The following is a 20,862-nucleotide window of genomic DNA, read 5'->3' as shown; positions in this document are numbered from 1 at the left end:
ACTAGTACCTGAGTAATCCTTGGCTAGCCTGTCACTGCATTACCTCCATCTAGATCACTGTTTAGCACCAAGTCCTAATTTGCCTGGAAAAGGGATAAGGATAATTTGAAGAAAAATTCTTCTGAAAGACAAACGGAGACAAGCAAAGCTATACAATCAAATTAGGTCATGTGGAACAAACTCCATTTTGAAAAGAAAAAAAAAACTATTTATCCATTGAGGAGAAAAGTGTAAATCTTTAATCTGTAATTTCCAATGGCAAATAGTTAAATAAGGAACCTGCTTGGAGTGACTCAATCACTTTATCTGGTACCTGGTACAGATACCTGGTTACCAAACATTTCTAAGGGCCTGCCAAATTAACTGGGTTATTAAGCATAATTTGAAAAAAAATAACCCTTACCAGAGCATTTTCTGTTATCTGCAGATTATCTAAAGCCACATTACCTGTAAAAGGAAAAGACAAGAAATGTGACATTAGTACAGCCATTAGTAACGAGTCGCATCTATCAAACGCCAAGGATGCAAAGCTAGAGCTAAGAATGTGAAACTCAAGGCCCAGCAGGAGGCAGACGCCAGAACATAACCTGCATTATGGAACAAAACAATGAAGGACATGGAAAAATGTTTACAGAATAGGGTTTACTAAAAGGCTACATACCACCCAGGCTGATATAATTTTTTAAAACTATATATGCGCATGTATATGCAAAACACCAAAAACAGAAACCAAACAAACATAAGCTGTGACACCACAATGACACCTCTATGAATAATATGATCTTCCTATGTATATGGAATATTTAAATTTTTCTAAAACAATTGTTGAAAGCTACAAGAAAGACAGAGAGGCAGGGAAGATGCCTCACCCCCAGGAATGGCAGGAACTACTACAGCTCTGTATTTGGAGAAGGGAAAGAGTTCGACTGTCAGGCAGTCTCTACAGTATAGCTGGAAAGAAACTAAAACCTGCAACAGGCAGGTATGGTGGTATATGCCTGTGGCCTCAGCACTTGGGAGGCTAAGGCTGAAGGACAACTATTAGTTTGAGGCCAGCATGGACTAGACAGTGAATTCCAAGGCACCCTGAACTACCGAGTAAGTCCCTCTCCCAAAATCATTCATACATACATACATACATACAGACAGACAGACATATCTACCTGAAATAAGATAGTAACTTCAGTATCAAACAGGGACCATCACAGTAATGACTAATTTTTGAGCCAGAACTCAAAGAATAGGACGGGAATCACTGCCAAACAGAAAAATCATAGGGTAATCCTAGAAGAGTATTCTGCATTTAGAAGAATCTTTTTTTAATGTGATAGGTGTTTTGCCTTCATGCTTGCCTGTGCACCACATACAGTGCTTATGGAGGCCACAAGAGGATACCAACTCCCCTGAAACTGGAGTTACAGATGGTGTGAGAGGCCAGGTGGATGCTGGAAATTGAACCCAGGTCCTTTGTAAGAACAGGCACAGTGCTCTTAACCACTGAGCTATCTCTCTAACCCAGAGAAATCATTCTTAATGAGCATATTCTCAAAAATTACAGAAGTACACAGATAGCTCTGTGTCTAACAATATGCCTGATATCTTTCATGAAATTACACTGAGGTCCCATTTGAGCCAACAGAAAGGATGTACACAAAACACCTATTTTCAGCCATCCAAAGTGTCTAACAAGCTCTAAGGTCACCAGAGAACCTGAACCTGCTGAGTTCTGACTGTTCCACCCAGACACTCTCAATGAGGGGGTCAAATGTCACCAGTCGTGCTCGATCGTCTACACTGAAAATGACATTTTCACAGTTGGTAAGACAGTAACATGTATGTGACATACAAATGTGAATATATATGTATATGTATACCTTTATGAAAAGAGGGCTATTTCTACTACAGTGAACTGTGGTTCTACAATGAAGTAACAGGTACTGACCACTGCCAACATGGCAAACAAGGTTTAAAGATGTACATTTTAAAAACTGACAGAATAGTGGGGCAGTAGTGGCGCACGCCTTTAATCCCAGTACTTGGGAGACAGAGGCAGGCGGATCTCTGTGAGATCAAGGCCAGCACTTCCTACAGAGCTAGTTCCAGGCTACACAAAGAAACCCTGTCTAAAAACAAAACAAAACACTGACAGAATAGCAACTTGATATACATGGCTGGCTGATATCCATAGAGGCCCACCCACACTGTTCTGAAGAGAAACAGAAAAGGAGCAGTGGATGGGGGAGGGAAGGAAAGGTGGGGAAGGAGGGAGGTAGAGGGGAGGGGCTGAGGAGGAGGGAGAGGAAATTGCAGTAGGGATATAAAAACCAAAAAATAAATAAACACACAAAACACGTTGACAGAATTATAAGTGATGATCACTATTGGTGGGACAAAGAATGACTTTTTTATTAACTGTTTTCATTATTTTCCAGTTTTTATAATTACCAGATTACTTTTTTTTAAAAGAATTCTTTTTTTTAAGATTTGTTGTTTATTTATTACATATACAGTGTTCTGCCTATATGCCAGAAGAGGACACCGGATTGAATTGTAGATGGTTGTGAGCCACCATGTGGTTGCTGGGAATTGAACTCAGGACCCCTGGAAGAGCAGTCAGTGCTCTTAACCTCTGAGCCATCTCTCCAGCCCCTACCAGATTACTTTTAAGTAAAATAATGATATAAGGGGAAATGAGGAAATAAAATATAAAACAAAAGTAAATTCTAAGTTTAATTTGCCTCAACATTTGTATATGAATTCTTCCCACCCCTTACATCTACTTTACTTTAAAACACATAAAACTAACAAAGAACTAGCTAGGTTTGCTCATACTTCCTGGATAAACGATACAAGCCGTAGCCATAGCAATATCGTTCTGCAGCTATTTGCACTAAAGGAGGAGACACTAGTCCAGTACAAAGAGAGGGAGGAAATCCAGCAGCTTGCAGATTAGCAGCATCCCAGGGAATGGGAGAAAGTGCATTCATCCCTCAGCCAGTAGCCAGTGCCCTCCTAGGTGAAGCACCAGCCAACTCGCCAACACAGTGCATACTATTCTGGAGGTACATGTGAATGGTTCCATTCCAGGCCCCAGGAATCAGAAACCTCCACTAACAATTTCTGAGACTGAAACACAATCCCACCTAAAAATCAACCATTTCATACTAAACTGAGTACCAGCAAAAAAATTTTTTAAAAGTGGTGTTTTCCTTCCAGAATAGTAATTTTAAACACACAAAAGAAACTTCCTGTTTAGTTAGATCACCAGAGATAAGAACACCCAGAGGCCAATGGAAATTTCTAGGAAAAAAAAAGAGGAAAGACTAAATCTTAAAAATAAAGAAAAGAAACAGTCAGGAGGCTGATCCATGGGAGGCCGACTGTCTGCCTATAAGGAAAACACGAAGGCCAACCATGCCATCAGGTGGCGCTTAACCTCAAGTCCATAGCGCCCAGGCTAAGGAGCTATGTGAAGTGGACTAAAGTATCTGGGTAAGGAGTGCAGTGTAGGAGTCCAGCTTTGAAAGAGACCCCACTCCGTGCTCACTAAGAAGCTCCAGGCATTTTACATGAGCTCACACTGCTGAAAGTTACACTGGAAGCTTCAGAGCCAACGCTGAGAGCATTTTAACATGGTAAACCTGAATCAGAAAGTATAAAATAGTCTCTGTTAATGAATTACAGATCGAAATGAAAGCATGTCCATTAAATTAGCAAGCAACACCACCTTTTTAAAAAGAGACAGTTATTAAATTAGAAGAAAAAACTAATTTAATATAATGAATAAAAAAATAAACGGGCTGGAGAGATGGCTGAGTGGCTAAGAGCACTTGTTGCAGTACCTACACTGGGCAGCTCATAGCCACCTATAATTCCAGCCCCAGCGGGATCCAATGCCCCTCTTGGGGCCTCCTGCAGGTTTCAGACACACACACAGTGTACATATATATATATATATATATATATATATATATATATATATATATATGCAAACCCTCGATTTGGTTTTTTAATCAAATGGAACTCTCCAACATGGCTTGCCTAAGTTCTAAGTCCAAGAATAACTTTTATACACGTAGTCAACTACAAAGTAAACATAGGAAACAGTGCTGCACCAGGTCTGGTGACACATGGCCTGCTATCCCGGCACTTGAGAGGTAGAGGCAGGAGACTCAGGGCACCAAAGCTAACCTGAGCTACAGAGAGAACTGGACTACATGACTGCGAAACAAAAAGGGCTGAGGATGCAGCTCAATTAATAAACAGAGTGCTTGCCTAGCATGCATCCAGTTCTGTTCTAGCTCAAGCAGCGAACACAGATCAGGTGTTGGGGCACACACCTGTAATTCCAATACTGAACAAAGGCAGGGCATCCTTGGCTACATAGGGAGTTCGAGACTGGCCTGGGCTACATGAGACTCTCTCAGATAATGTAGGTATTAAATACTGTCAACCAGAAATCATCTCCCTATATTTTCACAGAGGCTTAGGCTGTATCCCCCTTACAGTATTTAATACCTAAGTTTACATAAGTCCCCAACACAATTATGAACTCCTTACCAGTGTCCCTCACCTCTGGTACAGTAGCTTAATTGACTTAGAATGTGCATAGCTACAGGACAGAAACAACTACAAAGAGGCCATCAATTGATACTTCAAAATCTATGTTCAGATGTGTTACATTGCTGGATCCTCACAGCCTCCTGGGTAGGAGGCAGGTGGGACGTATGAAGAAAGAGAAACAGAATGTTTCCTGAGGTTAAATGAGAGGTCCGTGAATACCATGGCAACCTCCACATGGAAGAGCCACCAGTCAGTCTTTTGATACTCAATGCCATGTTTCAGCACACCATGCTCTTCATAGCTGAGTAGAACAGGTAGAGGGGTCCATCCCACCAGATAAATCTGCCTTGTTTACCAAAAAGTGTGGAGTCAGGAATTACATCAGGAACGCCATAAGAGACAGTTCCTAGGGGACACATGAGACAGCACTGCAGATGGCCATGACCTTTCCTCTAAAAGGCTTTCTAAACTCCATCCCAGAACTACTCCAGGACAATGCAGATATTACTCCCACCCTTCTTCACATTAGCACATGAAGAAGCTGCTGTTTGAGCAGATGGGGTGGTTTCTCCAAGGTTATAAAAAGACTGTGCTGCTGTTCTAAGAATAGAGCCTGTGTCTCCTGACTGACTCCCTGGTCAGTTCTTAATATAATACATAAAGATTCATCCAAACTATGACATGACAACAACAACAAAAAAATGATAAGAAATAAAAACACCAGGCCCTGATCTAGCCACATGGCCTAAAACAGTGACAAACACCTATACAGTGAGTGCTATGTAAACCTTGGAGATTTCTTTAATGTATCTACAGCACTTGTATCAAATGTTTACTGACGCTCATCTCCCAAGGAAATGAGCTCAAACACTAAGCAGTCTGCAAAAGCATGAATCAATTTATCTTAATGACTCATGTTTTCATAGATACCAAAGAAAATATTGTACCAATCCATTCCAAATGAATCGAACTATCTGACTCTAATTGAACCAACCCAGATTGTTTCAGTTGGAGGATTACTATGCAGGAGAGAGGAAGTAACTGACTCTTCCTTTCCAGTTTCCAAGTGAAACAAGAAGTCTTAGAAAAGAAAAACAAAGCTGTGACATCACCAAGACTTTCTCCTTTCAAACACCACACAGAGCCTGAAACTCAAGGCACTTGGCACAGCTTCCTAGTAAATGTTTTCAAAGCACCAACTTCCAGGTCTATTTCTAGAAAAGGAGTGGATTTTTAATTAATAAAGATGGTATTCAAATACATGGGAAGGTGTAGTCAACATAGTTTTTCAAGCACTGTTTTGATATATTATCCTACCCTAATGAACTTTTGTTGTTCATTTTATATACTATAAGATAAGCTAATGTTGCCTCCCCTACACCAAGTGTTGACTAAGGAAAAGACTTAAAAAAAAAAACTCCCTCTGGGGCTGGGAACATGATGTCTCAGTGGTTAAGAACATTTGCTGCTCTTGCTGGGGACCCAAGTTCAGTTCCCAGTACCCACATGGTGGCTTACAACCATCCCGAAGTCCAGAAAATAAGGCACCCACTTCTGGCCTCCATGGGCACTGCAAGAACATGATACACACACATGCAGGCAGGAAAAAAACTTACATAAAATAAAGCAAAATTCTTAAAATAAAAAAAGAACACTCCTTCAATGGGTTTAGAAGTACTTAGACACTACAGTGTTTTATATAGTGAGGCTTAAGAAAGGGAAAAAAAAAACCAAATACCTGTGTTTTCTGTCATTCTCAGGCTACCCTATAGCTACCTGCAGGACTGTCCTATAGTAGATGTGGCTTCTTTATCTTGTCTATTCTGTGACTGGCTCTTCACCGTCAGCAGAGAAGGAAGAAGACATGGGTGTGCACTGGGCCAGCATGCCTCACACTGGCTGCAGACAGTGCAGCAGCACTTACCCAAGGGCAGCTCGGGCTGCTCCAGCCTTGCCCAACCCACAGGTGCTTACAGCCAGAGAAGACACGCTCACCTCATTCATCTACAGAGAAGAAACAAATGGCTTCCTTCCCATCAGAGACCTGCCAAAAGCACTACACCTGGTGGAAGACCAACTTCCTGTCCAGTTGGACTAGGAACTCCACCCCTAACTGTGGCGGGACAGGGAACGGCCTCTGGGGTGAAGCATGGGACCTGAAACCGCACCCCAGAGCCTGGCTCACAGGGCTGTGAACTCTGTGTTTGCTACACCGTGGTTCCTGTTCCTGGGCACCACAGTCACCCCTAGCATCCTACACACCATGTCTAGGGGTTAGTCCACACTGGTTTAAAGGAAGTGAGAGCCACAGAATCTGAAATGAAGGCTGTTCCTGATCCTCCACAGTAAATAGCTTTCAAAAAAATCAAATTGGCAGATCCTACATTGCAACAACACGACTTAACTCAAATTGCAAAAGATCTGACATTTCGACACACTGTTCTAGAAACATGTTACTCTTAAAACAATTAAATCCTGGCTACCTCTCAAACAGCCAAGGGCTGTGTAGTTTATCTGCTGGTTACCAGTTTTGGGGATCAAAAGCCTAGATAAACATCCTCATCTGGAAGCACCTGCCCACCAGGCACATGTCTGAGCCTTTGAAGACTGCCCTACATACTGCTACAGAAAATGTGAGCACTGTCAAGTATAAATCCAATTACAAAAAGTTTCCTTGCTTTTTAAGAACGGGAGGGGGGATATTTACATGCATGTATGATGTTAGCAGATGTATTATGTTAGAGGAAACATGCTTCAGAAAATGCAACAGCAGGCTGCCTCACCCACCATTGCCACGCATCAGTTACAAAGGGTTTTCCTTAGACTTCCATCACGACATTGAGTGTTGTATATGTTCTCTTTACAGATTAGGAAACTGAGACTTAGGGAATTAAAATGTTTTTCTCCTGGATCCTATAACTAATGAATAACTAAGGCCTGTTTCTACAGCAGCAAGTTTTTAAAAGGTATTTTGCCTAAACCACTTTCGAAAATATTTAAGAATCATTCGGCATTAATCTTTGAAGAATAAATTCCAAAAGACAGCCACAAAGTTTGGGAGCCTTCGGGTTCCGCTGAAGTATTATTTTTTATTATTATTAATGGTTTTGCTTCTTCAGTTAAAAAATTATTACATTCAGCCCGGCGTTGGTGGTACACGCCTTTAACCCCAGCACTCGGTAGGCAGAGGTAGGCGGATCTCTGTGAGTTGGAGGCCAGCCTGGTCTACAGAGCAAGCTCCAGGACAGCCTCCAAAACAATACAGAGAAACCCTGTCTCGAAAAAACAAAAACAAAAAACAAAAAAAATATATATTACATTCATTTATATACTGGGGGACAGATGCCATTGTGGAGGTCAGAGGAGAACGTGTAGGAGTCAGTTCTCTACCATGTGCACCCCAGGGATTGAACTCTGGTAGTCAGGCTTGGCAGCAAGCACACTTAGCCAGTGAGATGGCCAATAGGTCTCATTATATACAGGAGACAATCTCCAGTTCCTCAACTACTACACAGGGCTGGACAACCCTTCATTACAGACTATCACACTGTTAGACGTTGTTAGCCGTATCCCTAGCCGAAAGCATTTTAAACACTGCCAAACAGCCCCCCACTCCACTCCTTCCCACATCCTGACACTGAATACTACTTTAGGCTAGTCTAATATGCCAGTTAAGATTTACCAATTCATTCTCCAAAGAACAAAAAAACTAAATATGAAACTTCTACTGTTCTAAGGTCTTGAACATGCGCAACTTGAAGAAAAACAGTATCACTGACACATAAATTTTATCTGCTAGCACACATACAGTTTTCAAATAGGACTATATATAATTTACAAATTTTCTTGAAAAGCTTTGTCAGCACCAAGGATATCTTACCAACAATTTCATTAATATTCCATTTGCTTACTCCCCCCTCCCCAAAAAAAGGTTACTATCAGTTTCTCCAGAAGTATTGTCAGAGTGCTAGTCTATTCAGACAACTTATCTGATTTCTATTTTAAGGAGAATCGAAGTTAAAAGACAACATGTTGAGCAACAACTATGAAGCACATGACTTCCAGAAACCATTAGCGAAACTTTACAGGAGCAGAGCTGTGAACAGACAAAACTCAATGGCTGACTGTCCCCAGGACAGCTGGGGAGAGAAGCCCAGGGATCTGCTCAGGTGCACTGCACAGTTAATGTAGACTACTGGTAGACTATTTTATTCTAAAAACTAAATAAAATGAAGCTGAGGGTACAGCTCCAGCATATCACTCGGCAGTGTCAAGGCCTGGAGTTTGATCCCCAGCACCACAAAATAGGAGAAAACAAGATAAAGGAAAGTCTCCATTCCTAGATCTCAGTACAAGACAGTGAGGCCAGAGGTGTGACACAGCACTGTAACACTTCAATTCAGTTGTGAAGAAGTTTGAAATCTCCAGATTGTATTCACTCTCAAAACTGTTTACAGACTGAACTACAGAACGTGGACATTGGAATGTCCCCCAGATACTAGCATGTCCAACTTCTGACAGATTTGGTAGTGAAGGAATCTGCAACTACACCCATGCATTTTATATTGATTTTAAAAGACCTAAACACAGGACAATGCAACCGCTAAAACCTGAGCAGTGGTTACATAGGAATATCATGTCAGGTGTGACTTAAACTCCTCAGGTCATAAAGACACTTTTTCTGTGAAAGTTGAAATGAAAAAAACAAAGGTCCATACAGTAAATGGCTTGTCCAAAACACCGGTAGGCCTAGAATTATGAGTTTTCTCTCTCAGCATTCACACTGATCTGAAGCACTTCTTTTCAATTTCAAATGTTATTATGACATTACTACAAGAATTCTGAAGAAATACTTGACCTCTCTTTTTTTACAGAAGGCTCTAGACACTTAACTCCTTTCAAAAACTTTTCCTTTTCCACTGAATAGCAGGGATGGGTATCCAAAGTAGGTATTTATGGGAGGACCACAAAAAAAAAAATGAGTAGAAACCTATTTTAAAACAAGCTCTTCCACAATTCAAAGGACAAGTCTTAGCTCTACGACAGCACTGTCCAATAAAAACAGGGTGCCTCTCTGTAATCATTAATTTTAGGAGCCAGGGTTTGTGACAGATATAATGTGAAAATCCTTTGTAATTTCTAATGGTAAATAATAGCGATAAGCAAGCCTAGGGGAGCGGATGTGAACAGCCTATCCATTTTAGCTTCATGATTATGATTCTTACAACCTCAACATAAACTGACTTTGTAGCTGAGGAGTCTTGAATTTTAACAATATATTTAGCCAAATCTACTCAGATACCATTTTAACATGCAGCCCACATAACTGAGATACTTTTTTTGGTACTCCATTAGGAGTAATGCTCATCTTCAAAACCCAGTATATTTTATACTCGGAGCATGTAACCACATTTCAATTACTGAACTGCTAACTTCCCCATTGAAGAATGACAACCAGACAGGGAAAGTCTACACCTAAATCTCTGACAATTAAAAGCAGTTCCATCCAGTTGTTAATTTTCTCCTAAAAGCTGACAAAGCTCCCAAGCTTTATAGTACATTAGTAAATAAATAAATTACTCCCCATATCCCCGAACACGCAATCTGTACTGGAATTGTGCAATGTTTAGAAAGCTTTGCCACTGAGCTACACTCCCAAATGCAAGTTTATTGAAGAATGCAGAAGTAGACTACTATCACAAGACTTTTCTTCCCCTAATCTCCAGGATAAAAACCTTGGCAGGTTTTCTCGCACTTGCACTCAAGCAGACAACCCCAATTAACGATGCCTCTGGCCAGTGGCTCGAATGTATTTCAAAACAAAAACCTGCTGGGCCCTCTGCCTAACGAGGAAGTGGCCCAAGGTAGGAATCCCTGAGTTAAGAGTCCTTGAGGCCAGGCACGCCTTTCTTCTCACTGACAACCCTGCCCATCCCACCTCCTCAGGTCTCAGGACCCAACTGAGAAGGAAGCCTGGTCCTGGGACTACGAGATGCAAGGGAGATACGCTGGCACTGTGAGGAGCTCTGACGTCCGCTGCTGAGGTAAATATATTTTTTCTCCTAGTTTTATACTGAGGGGTTAAAGAGGACCACTGAGCAGCGCGAAGCCCCTGCGCGCGGGGAAGTCGACCACAGGGGCATGCCCAGCGGGGTCCCTGGGGTCCCCGGGCTCCACCATGCGCAGCCCCCGCTCCCACGCCGGCCGGCCTTGGTGTCGCGCTTACCGCCCCAGATCCCCAGCTTTAGCTGGGACTTGTTCAGGTTCTCCACGTAATCCCCTAGGAAGCGGTTCAGCAAGTCTGCGACCACCGACTCCAGCACCATGGCGGGGACCAGGAGACGGGAGAGGGAGGAGCCGGAACGCAGCGCACTCTGGAGGGCGGCGGCCGATGCCGTGACTGACAGCTGCGGCCCGCCTCGCCCCGCGTCGCGCGTGCGCGACGCCGCCAACGCGCAGGCGTCCTTCCCCCACCCGCTCCGCTCGCTTCGAGATTACAGGGGGCCGACGGGAGAGAGAGTGAGGCCTGGAGCAAAGAGGTGTGACAGGAAGCTGTGCGTTCGAGTCCCCAGAATCGCATTATCTACTCGTAATAGTGCACGCCTCTTAATCCCAGCATTGGGGAAACGGAGGTAGGAGGGTTAAAAGTTCAAGGTCATCCTTGACTACGTATCCTGTTCAAGGCCAGACTAGGCTATATGAGCCCCTATGTTAGAATTTTTTTTTTAAGTAATGAAATAAACTGGTGAGATGGCCCAGCGGATAAAGGTGCTCGCTGCTAAGCCTGATGTTCAAATCCTGAGACTCAATGATGAAAGGAGAGGACAGCTTCAAGTTGTTCAGACCTCTGCATTCCATTATGCCTTGCATTCACACAAACATACAGAGAGAAATCCAAGGCTACATAGTGAGACCCTGTCTCTAAATTAGTAAATGTAATTTAAAAATCAAAGCTGGGCCGGGGGACAAACATCTTTAGTCCCAGCACTAACAGGCAAGTGGATTTCTGTGAGTTCAAGGTCAGCCTGGTCTACATAATGAATTCCAGACCAGTCAGAGCTACACAATGAGACACTGTCTCGAATAACTAAGTAATAGGGAAAATACAAAGAAAAAAATAGAAACAGCGCTCACCAGTAACTGACAAAGGCCTACTTCGGTCTTCCATTCTTGCCACATAAAGTAAATCCTCAAACATTTGTCTTTCCTTGCTCTGTCAGACTAAACCCAGACCCTCCCAGCTTCCCTGTGTATAACCAATGAAGGGCAAATCTGTCTGCTCTACACTGACTGCTTCCTTAATTCTTCTCTCTCCCTCGTACCAACTTTCTGGTAACTACCAACTGGCCTCCAGCCTTTGTCTTTTCTCTAATCTGCTCTTCCAAAAGACACCAGAGATCACTTTTCCAAAGCAGATGAATCTGTTAGTCACCACTAAAAAAATAATAACCTGATATTTACAACACACCCTTCAGGCTTAACCAATGGCTTCCAGCATTTAGAATACTCTTTTCAATCTGTCCCCAGAATCTTTGTAATCACACCCCTTGGGATAGCTAATCTCCAGTGTCAACTTGATAAGCTATAGAATCACCTGGGTGATGGGCCTCTGGCGTGCCAGCAGGGGATTATCTTGCTTTGGATAACTGAGAAGGCAAAGACTGACTCCTGTGAGTGGCACCATTCCTGAGGCTGGGATTCTGAACTGTATAAAAAGAAGAAGGAGCTGAGCACAAGACTCCCCTCCCTCCCCCTCCCCCCTTCCCCCTCCTCTCTCCCCCCTCCTCCCCCTCCCCCCTCTCCTTCTTGATCATAGGTGCCATCTGACCAGCTACTTCAAATTCCTGATGCCCTGAGCCGTGAGCTAAAATAACCTTCTCTCCTTAAGTTGCTTCTGTCATACTTTATCACAGCAGCAGCAGGAGTCACTAACACACCTCCTCAGCCCCCCCTCCCTGCTTCTGCCCCTACTGACTATTCACTGAGGAGTTTAAAGAAACAGTGTATGTTGCCATTGATACGGGGTATGCAATAAAAACGCCGCAAAGGGACACAAAGAGAGGAGGACGGGGCGCAGCAGCCTGGTGTGGTCAAGTGAGTAATGGATAAAATACAATCCTGTGAGAGGTGTGTGCAATACTGACCCTCCAGCACTCATCCCTGTATCTCAACAGCACTGTACAGTTTGAAAGAACATATAAATATGCTCTTATGAGCCTAATTCTGTTTCCTTGTGTGTTTTAACCTGTATCTCAGGAATTCTGTCATAATAGTCATCTTCCTGTAATTCTCACTAACAATTTGTGAGGTAATTAACTTTAATAGAAACTTATTAGAGAAAAATGTAGTCGACTCCCTCCAAATCACGCAGGAGTTCCTAATTTTCTTCTCTGAACCCTGCCACCCGTTCCTCTCCTCTGTCAATAATTATACAATTCAATCACCACTAGATGATCAGTCATTCTTCAATCTCTGTTAAAGACTACTAGCAGAACTTTAAAAAGTTAAAGTAGAAAATCCAAACTTTTTAGTGCAAATAATGTTATTCTGTACCAAGAAGAGCTTTGAAAATTCACCATTTTCCACTTAGAGCTTGTTTGGAGGTGTGATGGCTGCTGTGTGGCTCCAATAATAGCCCAAATCCCCCACATTCCTTTAAAAATCAAAAATGCACATTCCATTTTATTTTTTTAAAGAATTTCTGATACCAAACTGGACAGAGAAAAATCCTACAAGGCCTCAGCACTACACAAAGAACCTCAGGCTATTGAAAAATGCTGAGAGCAGAAGAAGTGGCCTTCTCCAGGGAAGAGACACCATTGGTTATCCGGTGCCAATGAGGCAGCCCTGAAAACATACATGCCAGTAGCATCATAAGGACCAAGCAGGTTATATTTAGGAAGATATATACATATGCAAAATATACATATATAGATATACATATATGCATGCAATAACAATTGATGAAAAAGAGGCCATGAATTTGAGGGAGAATAAAGAAGTACATAGGAGAGTTTGGAGGGAGGGAAGGGAAGGGAGCAATGTAATTATGTTGTAATCGCAATAAATAAATAAATAAATAGAAAAAACTTAACCCCTATATGAGGACTACATCTACATCATTTCAATCCCACCCTACCCTCCACCATCCCATTTTAAAGCAAGCATAACATCAAGAAGTGCCATCAGGGGTGGTACAGATGGCTTAGTAGTTAAGAGAACTGGTTGCTCTTCCAGAGGACCCAGATTCAATATCTAGCACCTACATTGCTTCTCACAACCACCTGTAACTCCAGTTCCAAGGGATCTGATGACCTCTTTCAGCCTCTGCCTGCAGGCAGACACTTGCACATAAAATAATAATAACTTTAAAAATTAAAACCCTGCCGGTACCCAAAGTACAGCCCAACAGGGAAGATAAATTGGAAGCATGGGCTAGCTAAAGAAAATGGAACACTGTGGTGACTGTAGTTATCACATGTTTTTTTAAACCAGAACTAATGAGGGTAAGAACATCTTAGGTTGTCTCTGATTTCCACATGGGCACCAAAGCATGTGCATACCTGCACACACACACACACACTCACACAGATTGACAGGAGGAGCATGTGGATACCTGCGTGCACACACACACACACACACACACACACACACACACTCACACAGATTGACAGGAGGAGCATGTGGATACCTGCGTGTGCACAGACACTGACACACACACACACAGATTGACGGGAGGGCCTACGTGGGTGAAAAGCAGGAGACAGCACAACAAAGAAAATGACAGAACATCTGGATAGTCTAACCACCTAAATTAACAGAAAACACTGAAGACCAGAGAGAATTGAGGTGCTTGCCCAATGTTCCACAAGTTAATGACTGTAAGTATTTGCTCAGGATGAGCATGGCCTTCTTCTGCATAGATGTGTATGTTCTGGGCACCTGACTGCACCAGATTACACCGACCTCCCAAGTACTGGGTGGCTCATGCTTCCGTGTTAAATAAAACATGAGACTTACCGTGTTCCCAGAGGGTTGGCCTGTGACAACACGCCTCTGTTGTTTCCAAGAAACATTATACAGGAAATGCTTTCAAGGTGTTACTAAAGAAGGTGAACTGTTAATAAAAATAAAGCAAGCCTGCTTTGCTTGGCTGAGCAGAGGGATGTTTTTCAAGAATTTTAGTGTGAATCAGCTAATGCCTGCCTGAGCAAACAAGCATAATAACGGTGACGGCAGCCAACCGTTAGCCAGCATGTGCTGTCTGCCCGGAGAACTCACAAGAATATCTTTACCCTGGCAGCAGTCTATGCAATTGATATGGCATCGTCCATTTTCCAGTCTGCGTTCAACAGGTGAGTGACCTGGATTCACAATTCCTCGGTCTGAGTCCTCATAGTACTTGTCATTTTAACTGATGTCTGGAGTCTCACGGAATCGGCAGCACATTCCCTTTGGGGGAGAGGGGGAATGAGTTTGAACATAAGCTATATGCCCTTTGAGTATATAATTACTCTCTCACAGACTAAACCCTGGTCCAAGAATTTAAGCCAGGAATAGAGGTTACAAGACGAAGGAAAAGATAGTAACAGACATGGTAAACACAGGAACCTGCTCCAATTCTCCCTATCAGGTGAAGTATAAAATAGAATCCAAAGTCCCTTGAAGTTGCAGAGATGGTTCTGTAGCTAAAAGCACTAGATGCTCTTGGAAAGGACCCTTTTGGTTCCCAGCACCTATGCGGGGCAGCTCCAGGGGATTCGTCACCCTCTTCTGGCCTGTTGCATGCAGGTGCATGAGTACGTGTGCATGCACTCACGTGCACATACACACATTAAAAGCAAAGTATTTTCACATTTTTCTTTTTCAGTACTGCCCCAGCTAGGTGGAATTCAAATATTTCAACTTTACCATTTCCTTCCTCTTCTAAGAGTTGAACATAAGCTGATAGGATCTGGGACAGCCTGGATTCATGTATCTCCCATAGTGGTTAAAACCCAGGAAACATTCTGTAAATTCTTCTTTACATACATGAATGAACTAAGGAGTATTTACTTTGCCAACAATGGACATAACAGCTGACATTATGCACCATAGTCCTATGTAGAACTGTTCATTTGCATTACCTATTTTATCCGAAGCAAACCTATGGTGTCATTATTGTAGTCTTTCCATTGGACATGAAGACTCAAATATTCAATAACTTGCTCATAGTAAATTACTATGTAATCAAAATCTGTCATGATCCCAACCCAATCTTCTTTTTTTAATTTTTTAAAATTTAAATTAGAAACTATTGCTTATATTATTAGCTGTCAACCCAACCTTCTTAACTACTGTCATGTTCCCACAGCCAATGTTAATAACAATACTGATATCCACTGCTTCTGTGTCTTTAGGGTTTGCTATGTTACACACACATTACATAATAATATGCCTTAATCCCCCAATAACTCATTTACTACCCATTAGTGGGGATTCCTTTCATTTCATTTCCATTATGACTGTGAATAAGTCATTTAACTTCTGAAGTGCTGTTTTTTGTTTATGGAACATGCATAATCCTCTTACCAAGCTTCTATGACAACTCTAGAGATGGTCATCTAGTACATTGTCTGTGTGTCCTGGATGCAAAACACACACAACATGCCCCAAACTGAAGCTCCCTTTTGCCTGAATTTGATTTGATTCATTCCACACTCCTTGGAGAGCATTTCATTTGCAAAGCAACACCTTAGAAATAACCTATGTCCAAACTCTAATTGAAAGGTCACAGAATCTCTTTCAACTCACGCTGAAAGCAACTCTCTTAAAGAATAAGCACCAGTTTTAATTAAAAAAAAGGAAGGGTGGGTGTCTCAGAGGGGCACAGTCTTCAAAAGCCAGATATGGTCAGTGTGTGTGTCCAAAGGATGGTGCCAACAACTGGATGTATGAAGTATATTTCCCTAATTAAAAATTAGCACCCTGCTTAAGAAGATTGTGGTTTTTTATTAATTGAAATATATATGTACATAATCTTAAGTATACACTAGATGATTTCTTTACATAGGAATACACCCCTCTAACGCCACCCAAGACAAATATGGAACGTTTCCGGAATCCCATGACCCCCCCCAACCCAGAGTGATTAAAAATCAACAGAAAAGGCCCACTAAAATCAGAACTGAATGCAGAAAGTGAAGAACTTTCAATGCTAGACGGCAAGAAGGTTGGATATGAGAAAGGTCATTGGGTAAAACGAACCCGACTTCCGGCTTCTTTCGAATGGTGCATGCAGCATGCTTCCGTGCGCTCATGCTCACTTTGTTCCTCAGTCCTCGCAAGGACTGCGACCTGCTCCAGGCTTAATCCTATTTTGCATGTGAGGAAACAAACATGTTCAGGGTTTTGGAGGAGAATCGCTCCAACTGCAGCAGAAGAGCAGGCTGAGGAATCAGATCAGCAAATCCATCCACGTGGCAGAGGGACCTGGGAGGGCCAGGCATCAGGTTACCAGGCAGCACTGAGACAGCCAGTATAAAAGCCCTGACCAGCTGTCCTAGAACACCAGCTATCAACCCTGTCGCGCGCGCTTTGAATTTCTCGCGTTTGAAAACCGTCAGACACAGAACACCAGGTATATGAATGGAAACCCAATTGAGACTTGGATGGCCTGAAGCTCTCTGAAAGGAGCCACCGTTTCTGGTGTGTGTGTGTGTGTGTGTGTGTGTGTGTGTGTGTGTGTGTGTGTGTGTGTGTGTGTGTGTGTGTGTGTTCTTGCTGACTGGAGTGATATTAGACTTTTGAGTTTCCAGGAAACGGATGCACAAATGCACAAAGCAAAGCGTCTTTTGGCACCAGGAACAGGGGCTAAAGTTAGAAGACAAAGATAACAGGGCCAGTAAGGGAGGATGGAGAAGACTGCAGCAAGCTGCAGGTTACATGACAGCCGACTGGAGACAGGGCGGGTGATAAACAATTGTTTCTCAGTCTCTGAAAACAGTTTGCAACGGGGGTGAGGGATGCCTTGTAAGGGTCGAAGAAGGGGGACAGAAATTCCCACTTTCCTCGGGGGGGGGGCTCTGACAGGTGTGCCTTTGTATATTTCAGGCAGCCTCAAACAGAGAATCACCAGGTTCCAGGACCAGAGAAAGGCCAGATGTGGTGTCTGGAACAGCTCTTAAAGAACCGAGACGGGTTTCTCCCAGGGCGAGCTCGTCGCACCAAATCGCAGTCGTCCGCTGCGAGCGTGAACGTGCTCACTCCTGACCGCATCCCGGAGTTCTGCATACCACCGAGGCTGGAGTCTAGCACCGCCGGGGCTGCGCTGCGCGATGCCTGGGCTGCAGACGAAGAGACAGACGACCACGCGGGTCGCACCGACTGGGACCCGCGCTCCCAGGCCGCGCTCTCGCTGCTGCACCTGCCCCGCGCACGCACCGCCTACGGCTTCTGCGCGTTGCTCGAGAGCCCGCACACGCGCCGAAAGGAGTCGCTCTTCCTCGGCCACCCAGATGCCCGAGTCCTCGTGCCCGGACTTCGCCACCGCTCACACACCTACGGAAGTCCGCGCCGAGTCCCGGACTCTCCGCGCTCCTTGCCGCGCAACCCAAATGCCACCGTGGTCCCGTCACCTACTCCTAAGTCTCGCAGACGCCGCTTCCTGCGCGCCCCTGATGGGCTGCTGAGTCGCGCGCTGAGGATCCCTCGAGGTCGGACCGGCGCGTGCTCCTCGTCCTCCCGCTACAAGCACGAGCGCGCCGCTCCCTGCACGTCCCCGGTCCCTGTAAGCCCACGCCCCGAGCTCCTGCAAGCCGAAGCCAGCGTGGCCCTGGGCCACGGGGACTGCACGCTGCGCCTGGCCGCCGAGTACTGTCCGCGCAGCGCATGTCTCCGTCTCCGCCTGCTGCGTGCCGAGGGTCCGGCTGCCGCGCTCGGACCCAGCACCCTGGGCTGTCGCCTCAGCCTGGTGCTAAGGCAGTCGGGCCAGCAGCGTGCCAGCGTTCTCCGCCGTAGCCGCAAGGCCTCCCTGGACCAGGACTGCTGCTTCGACCGGCTCTCGGAGGAGCAGCTGCGCCGCTTGTCAGTTCGCATCAAGGCCGAGAGCAAGGGCCGCGGATTGGAGCGTGGACGGCCACTGGGCCAGGGCGAGCTGCTGCTGGGCTCGCTGCTGCTGCTCTGAGCCCAGATTCCGTGAGGTCGTGGACACAGAAGGTCGTTTGGCCTTGAGATGCACACACTCTTGGCCATGGAACACTTGCAGACAGTTTTGACTCTTAGTCCTGGAACACTCACAGCCTCTTGGCTTTTGAACCCTGAAGGTCACTTGGCTTTGAGACACTCCCAACTCTTGGATCCTGAGAGTCGCCTTATCCTGGCACATTACTCACAGCCTTTTGGCTCTTGGACACTGACAGCAGTTTGTACAAAATAAACACGTCTTCATTTTTCTAATCAGGACTTTGTTTCATAATCCTGGCAGAGATGATCCCGGATTATTATCACAGTAACAGTTTTAACTTCTTTTTGTGTGGACAAACACCTTGAAATTTCCGTTGAGTGACGGGGTAGTATTGAGCATTGTTTCCCACTGTAGACAGTGATTATATGTCATGTGTATCATATACTCGAACTGGAAGATAGTTTATGTCATGCAGTATTAGGCCAGTCTCATATTAAAAGCTCGTGCATTCCATGGTTATCTTTTGAGACTTACAGTGTCAGTTACTTTTATAGCATTAAGATGTTGGTAAGAAAGGCCAAGATCTAGAAAGATTGCAGAGTGGGTAAAAGGTACTTGCAGCTATGCCTCATCACCTGAATTCGTGTCTAGTGTGGATTGTGACACCTACATGATGGAGAGGGAATGTCTCCATAAGCTTTCGTCTGGCATGACATCACCCCAACACACTTAAATAATGTAATTCAATCGTTTTTAATAAAAGGCCAGGAAGAAATGACTTCAAGTAAGGACTCCACTCATATCCTAAGCTCCATCCTTCTGGGAATCCAATAAAGATGTGGAAATCATTTTAAAATTTAAGTAGCAGTCATAATAGTTTTACAAGTTTTAACTTGTTTCATTTGGAGAGCAACCTTGGATGGGAGGCACTACTCTTCCCATCGTGCAGACGAGGCACAGAATAAAGAGAAGGCAGGGTCTGAATGTAGGGCATCAGGATTTTACTCATTGAAGTGCTTGTCTGGGAATGGGGGTATATCTCAGTTGGTCCAGTGCTTGCCTGGCATGTACAAAGCCCTGACTTCTATCCCCAGAATTGCGCAGCCTTAGATCCTATTAACTCATACCTATAATCTCAATATTGGGAGGTGGAAACAGATGGATAAGAAGTTCAAGGTCATCCTCAGCTACATAGAGAGTTTAAAAGCCAGCATAAGTTACATGAGATCCTGCCTGAAAAAAAATTAAAGGCTCATCCAAAAGTGATGAGATTTTGCAACTTGTCTGAAAATGGTTCCGAGTTTGAAGTCATATTCCTCATGTTCAGGATGGAAAGCAGTGATGTATGACATCAGTCTGAGACTGAGGAGAACGCTAACCCCCCTCAGGCCCACAAGGTCCAGATCCTCAATTTCTGTAACTCAGGTGGAGCTAAGCTGCCAGGGCGAACAGTCTGGAGAGCATCCAGAACAGTGTTCCACCTCAGCTTCTAATAGGCTTTCCTGTGTCTTGAGGATGAGTTTCCTACATCCCTCACGTTCACTACCGAGCTGGGTTACTGCTACCTTTCACGTGCATGTAAGTGGAAAACATATCCTAAGCAAGGGTAGAAGACATCAAAATATACACTACAGCGTGAGCTGTGGTGACATTATCAAGCTGGAATGGTTTCTGTTGCCACTTGACTTGGTAGTTTTACCCATAGGTCCTCGTGAAGAATGCTATTTAGAAAAGAGTTTCCATTTCTGATACATCTCAAACTGAATACAGGTTACTGTGGTGAGGATTCACAACAGTGACCATTGGAAAGTTATCGACACAGTCTAAATCACCTGCTTCCAGAAACTTACTGTTGTGGGCCCCATGAGTAGCTCTTGTCTGGCTCATGCCTTTTCCCTATTTACAGAATTCTGGACCTTCAAGCCAATTGTTTTGGTGGTGATGGTGGTGGTGGTGGTTGTGGTACTACCGGTGGCTTGGTTTATTTGTTTGCTTGGTTTGGTTTGGTTTTCATTTTTGTTTGTTTGGTTGGTTTTTCAGGAAGGGTTTCTATGTATAGTCCTGGCTGTTCTAGAACTCACTCTGTAAAGTAGACTGGCCTTGAACTCACAGAGATTGGCCTGCCTCTGCCTCTA

The 20,862-nt window shown here is 44.0% G+C and overlaps 2 protein-coding genes and 1 long non-coding RNA gene across 6 annotated transcripts in view; 2 read left to right on the top strand and 1 right to left on the bottom strand.

Annotated features, from left to right (window-relative positions):
- The window catches only part of Vps13c (vacuolar protein sorting 13 homolog C), a 146,174-nt gene extending 135,265 nt beyond the window's left edge, over window positions 1-10,909 (bottom strand). For all 3 annotated transcript variants that reach the window (XM_005075600.3, XM_013117405.2, XM_013117407.3), the window contains exons 1-2: window positions 10,790-10,909; window positions 404-447 (exon numbers count right to left, since the gene is read on the bottom strand). In XM_005075600.3, coding sequence (XP_005075657.1) covers window positions 404-447; window positions 10,790-10,889 — 144 coding nt within the window. In that variant the 5' untranslated portion in view covers window positions 10,890-10,909. The remainder of the gene's footprint in view (window positions 1-403; window positions 448-10,789) is intronic.
- Window positions 10,253-11,673, top strand: LOC110341914. Its single transcript, XR_002383912.2, has 3 exons — window positions 10,253-10,427; window positions 10,510-10,607; window positions 10,848-11,673. It is a non-coding gene; the product is annotated as an uncharacterized LOC110341914 (long non-coding RNA).
- A 2,993-nt stretch (window positions 11,674-14,666) lies between these two features.
- On the top strand, window positions 14,667-19,246 carry C2cd4a (C2 calcium dependent domain containing 4A). Of its 2 annotated transcripts, none has more exons than XM_040740250.1 (2): window positions 14,667-14,918; window positions 17,656-19,246. In XM_040740250.1, the coding sequence occupies exons 1-2, from the start codon at window positions 14,884-14,886 to the stop codon at window positions 18,725-18,727; spliced, it is 1,107 nt and encodes a 368-aa protein (XP_040596184.1). In that variant the 5' UTR covers window positions 14,667-14,883; the 3' UTR covers window positions 18,728-19,246. The 2 variants fall into 2 exon arrangements, with proteins under 2 accessions (XP_040596184.1, XP_040596185.1); XM_040740251.1 differs by lacking the exon at window positions 14,667-14,918 and adding an exon at window positions 16,686-17,182.
- The last annotated feature ends 1,616 nt before the right edge of the window (window positions 19,247-20,862 follow it).

Source organism: Mesocricetus auratus, unplaced genomic scaffold, assembly GCF_017639785.1.
Source record: "Mesocricetus auratus isolate SY011 unplaced genomic scaffold, BCM_Maur_2.0 Super-Scaffold_100691, whole genome shotgun sequence".
In the NCBI taxonomy this organism is placed as follows: domain Eukaryota; kingdom Metazoa; phylum Chordata; class Mammalia; order Rodentia; family Cricetidae; genus Mesocricetus; species Mesocricetus auratus.
Note: the sequence above shows the minus strand (reverse complement) of the source record. Positions and strands in the feature narration are given on the sequence as shown.

What these genes read in the sequence shown, in the direction of transcription:
- C2cd4a (XM_040740250.1), top strand. Translation starts at nt 14,884, where the DNA reads ATGGCATCGTCCATTTTCCAGTCTGCGTTCAACAG. An exon ending in TTCCAGTCTGCGTTCAACAG is followed by an intron (nt 14,919 to 17,655) that starts GTGAGTGACCTG and finishes TGTATATTTCAG; the next exon opens with GCAGCCTCAAACAGAGAATC.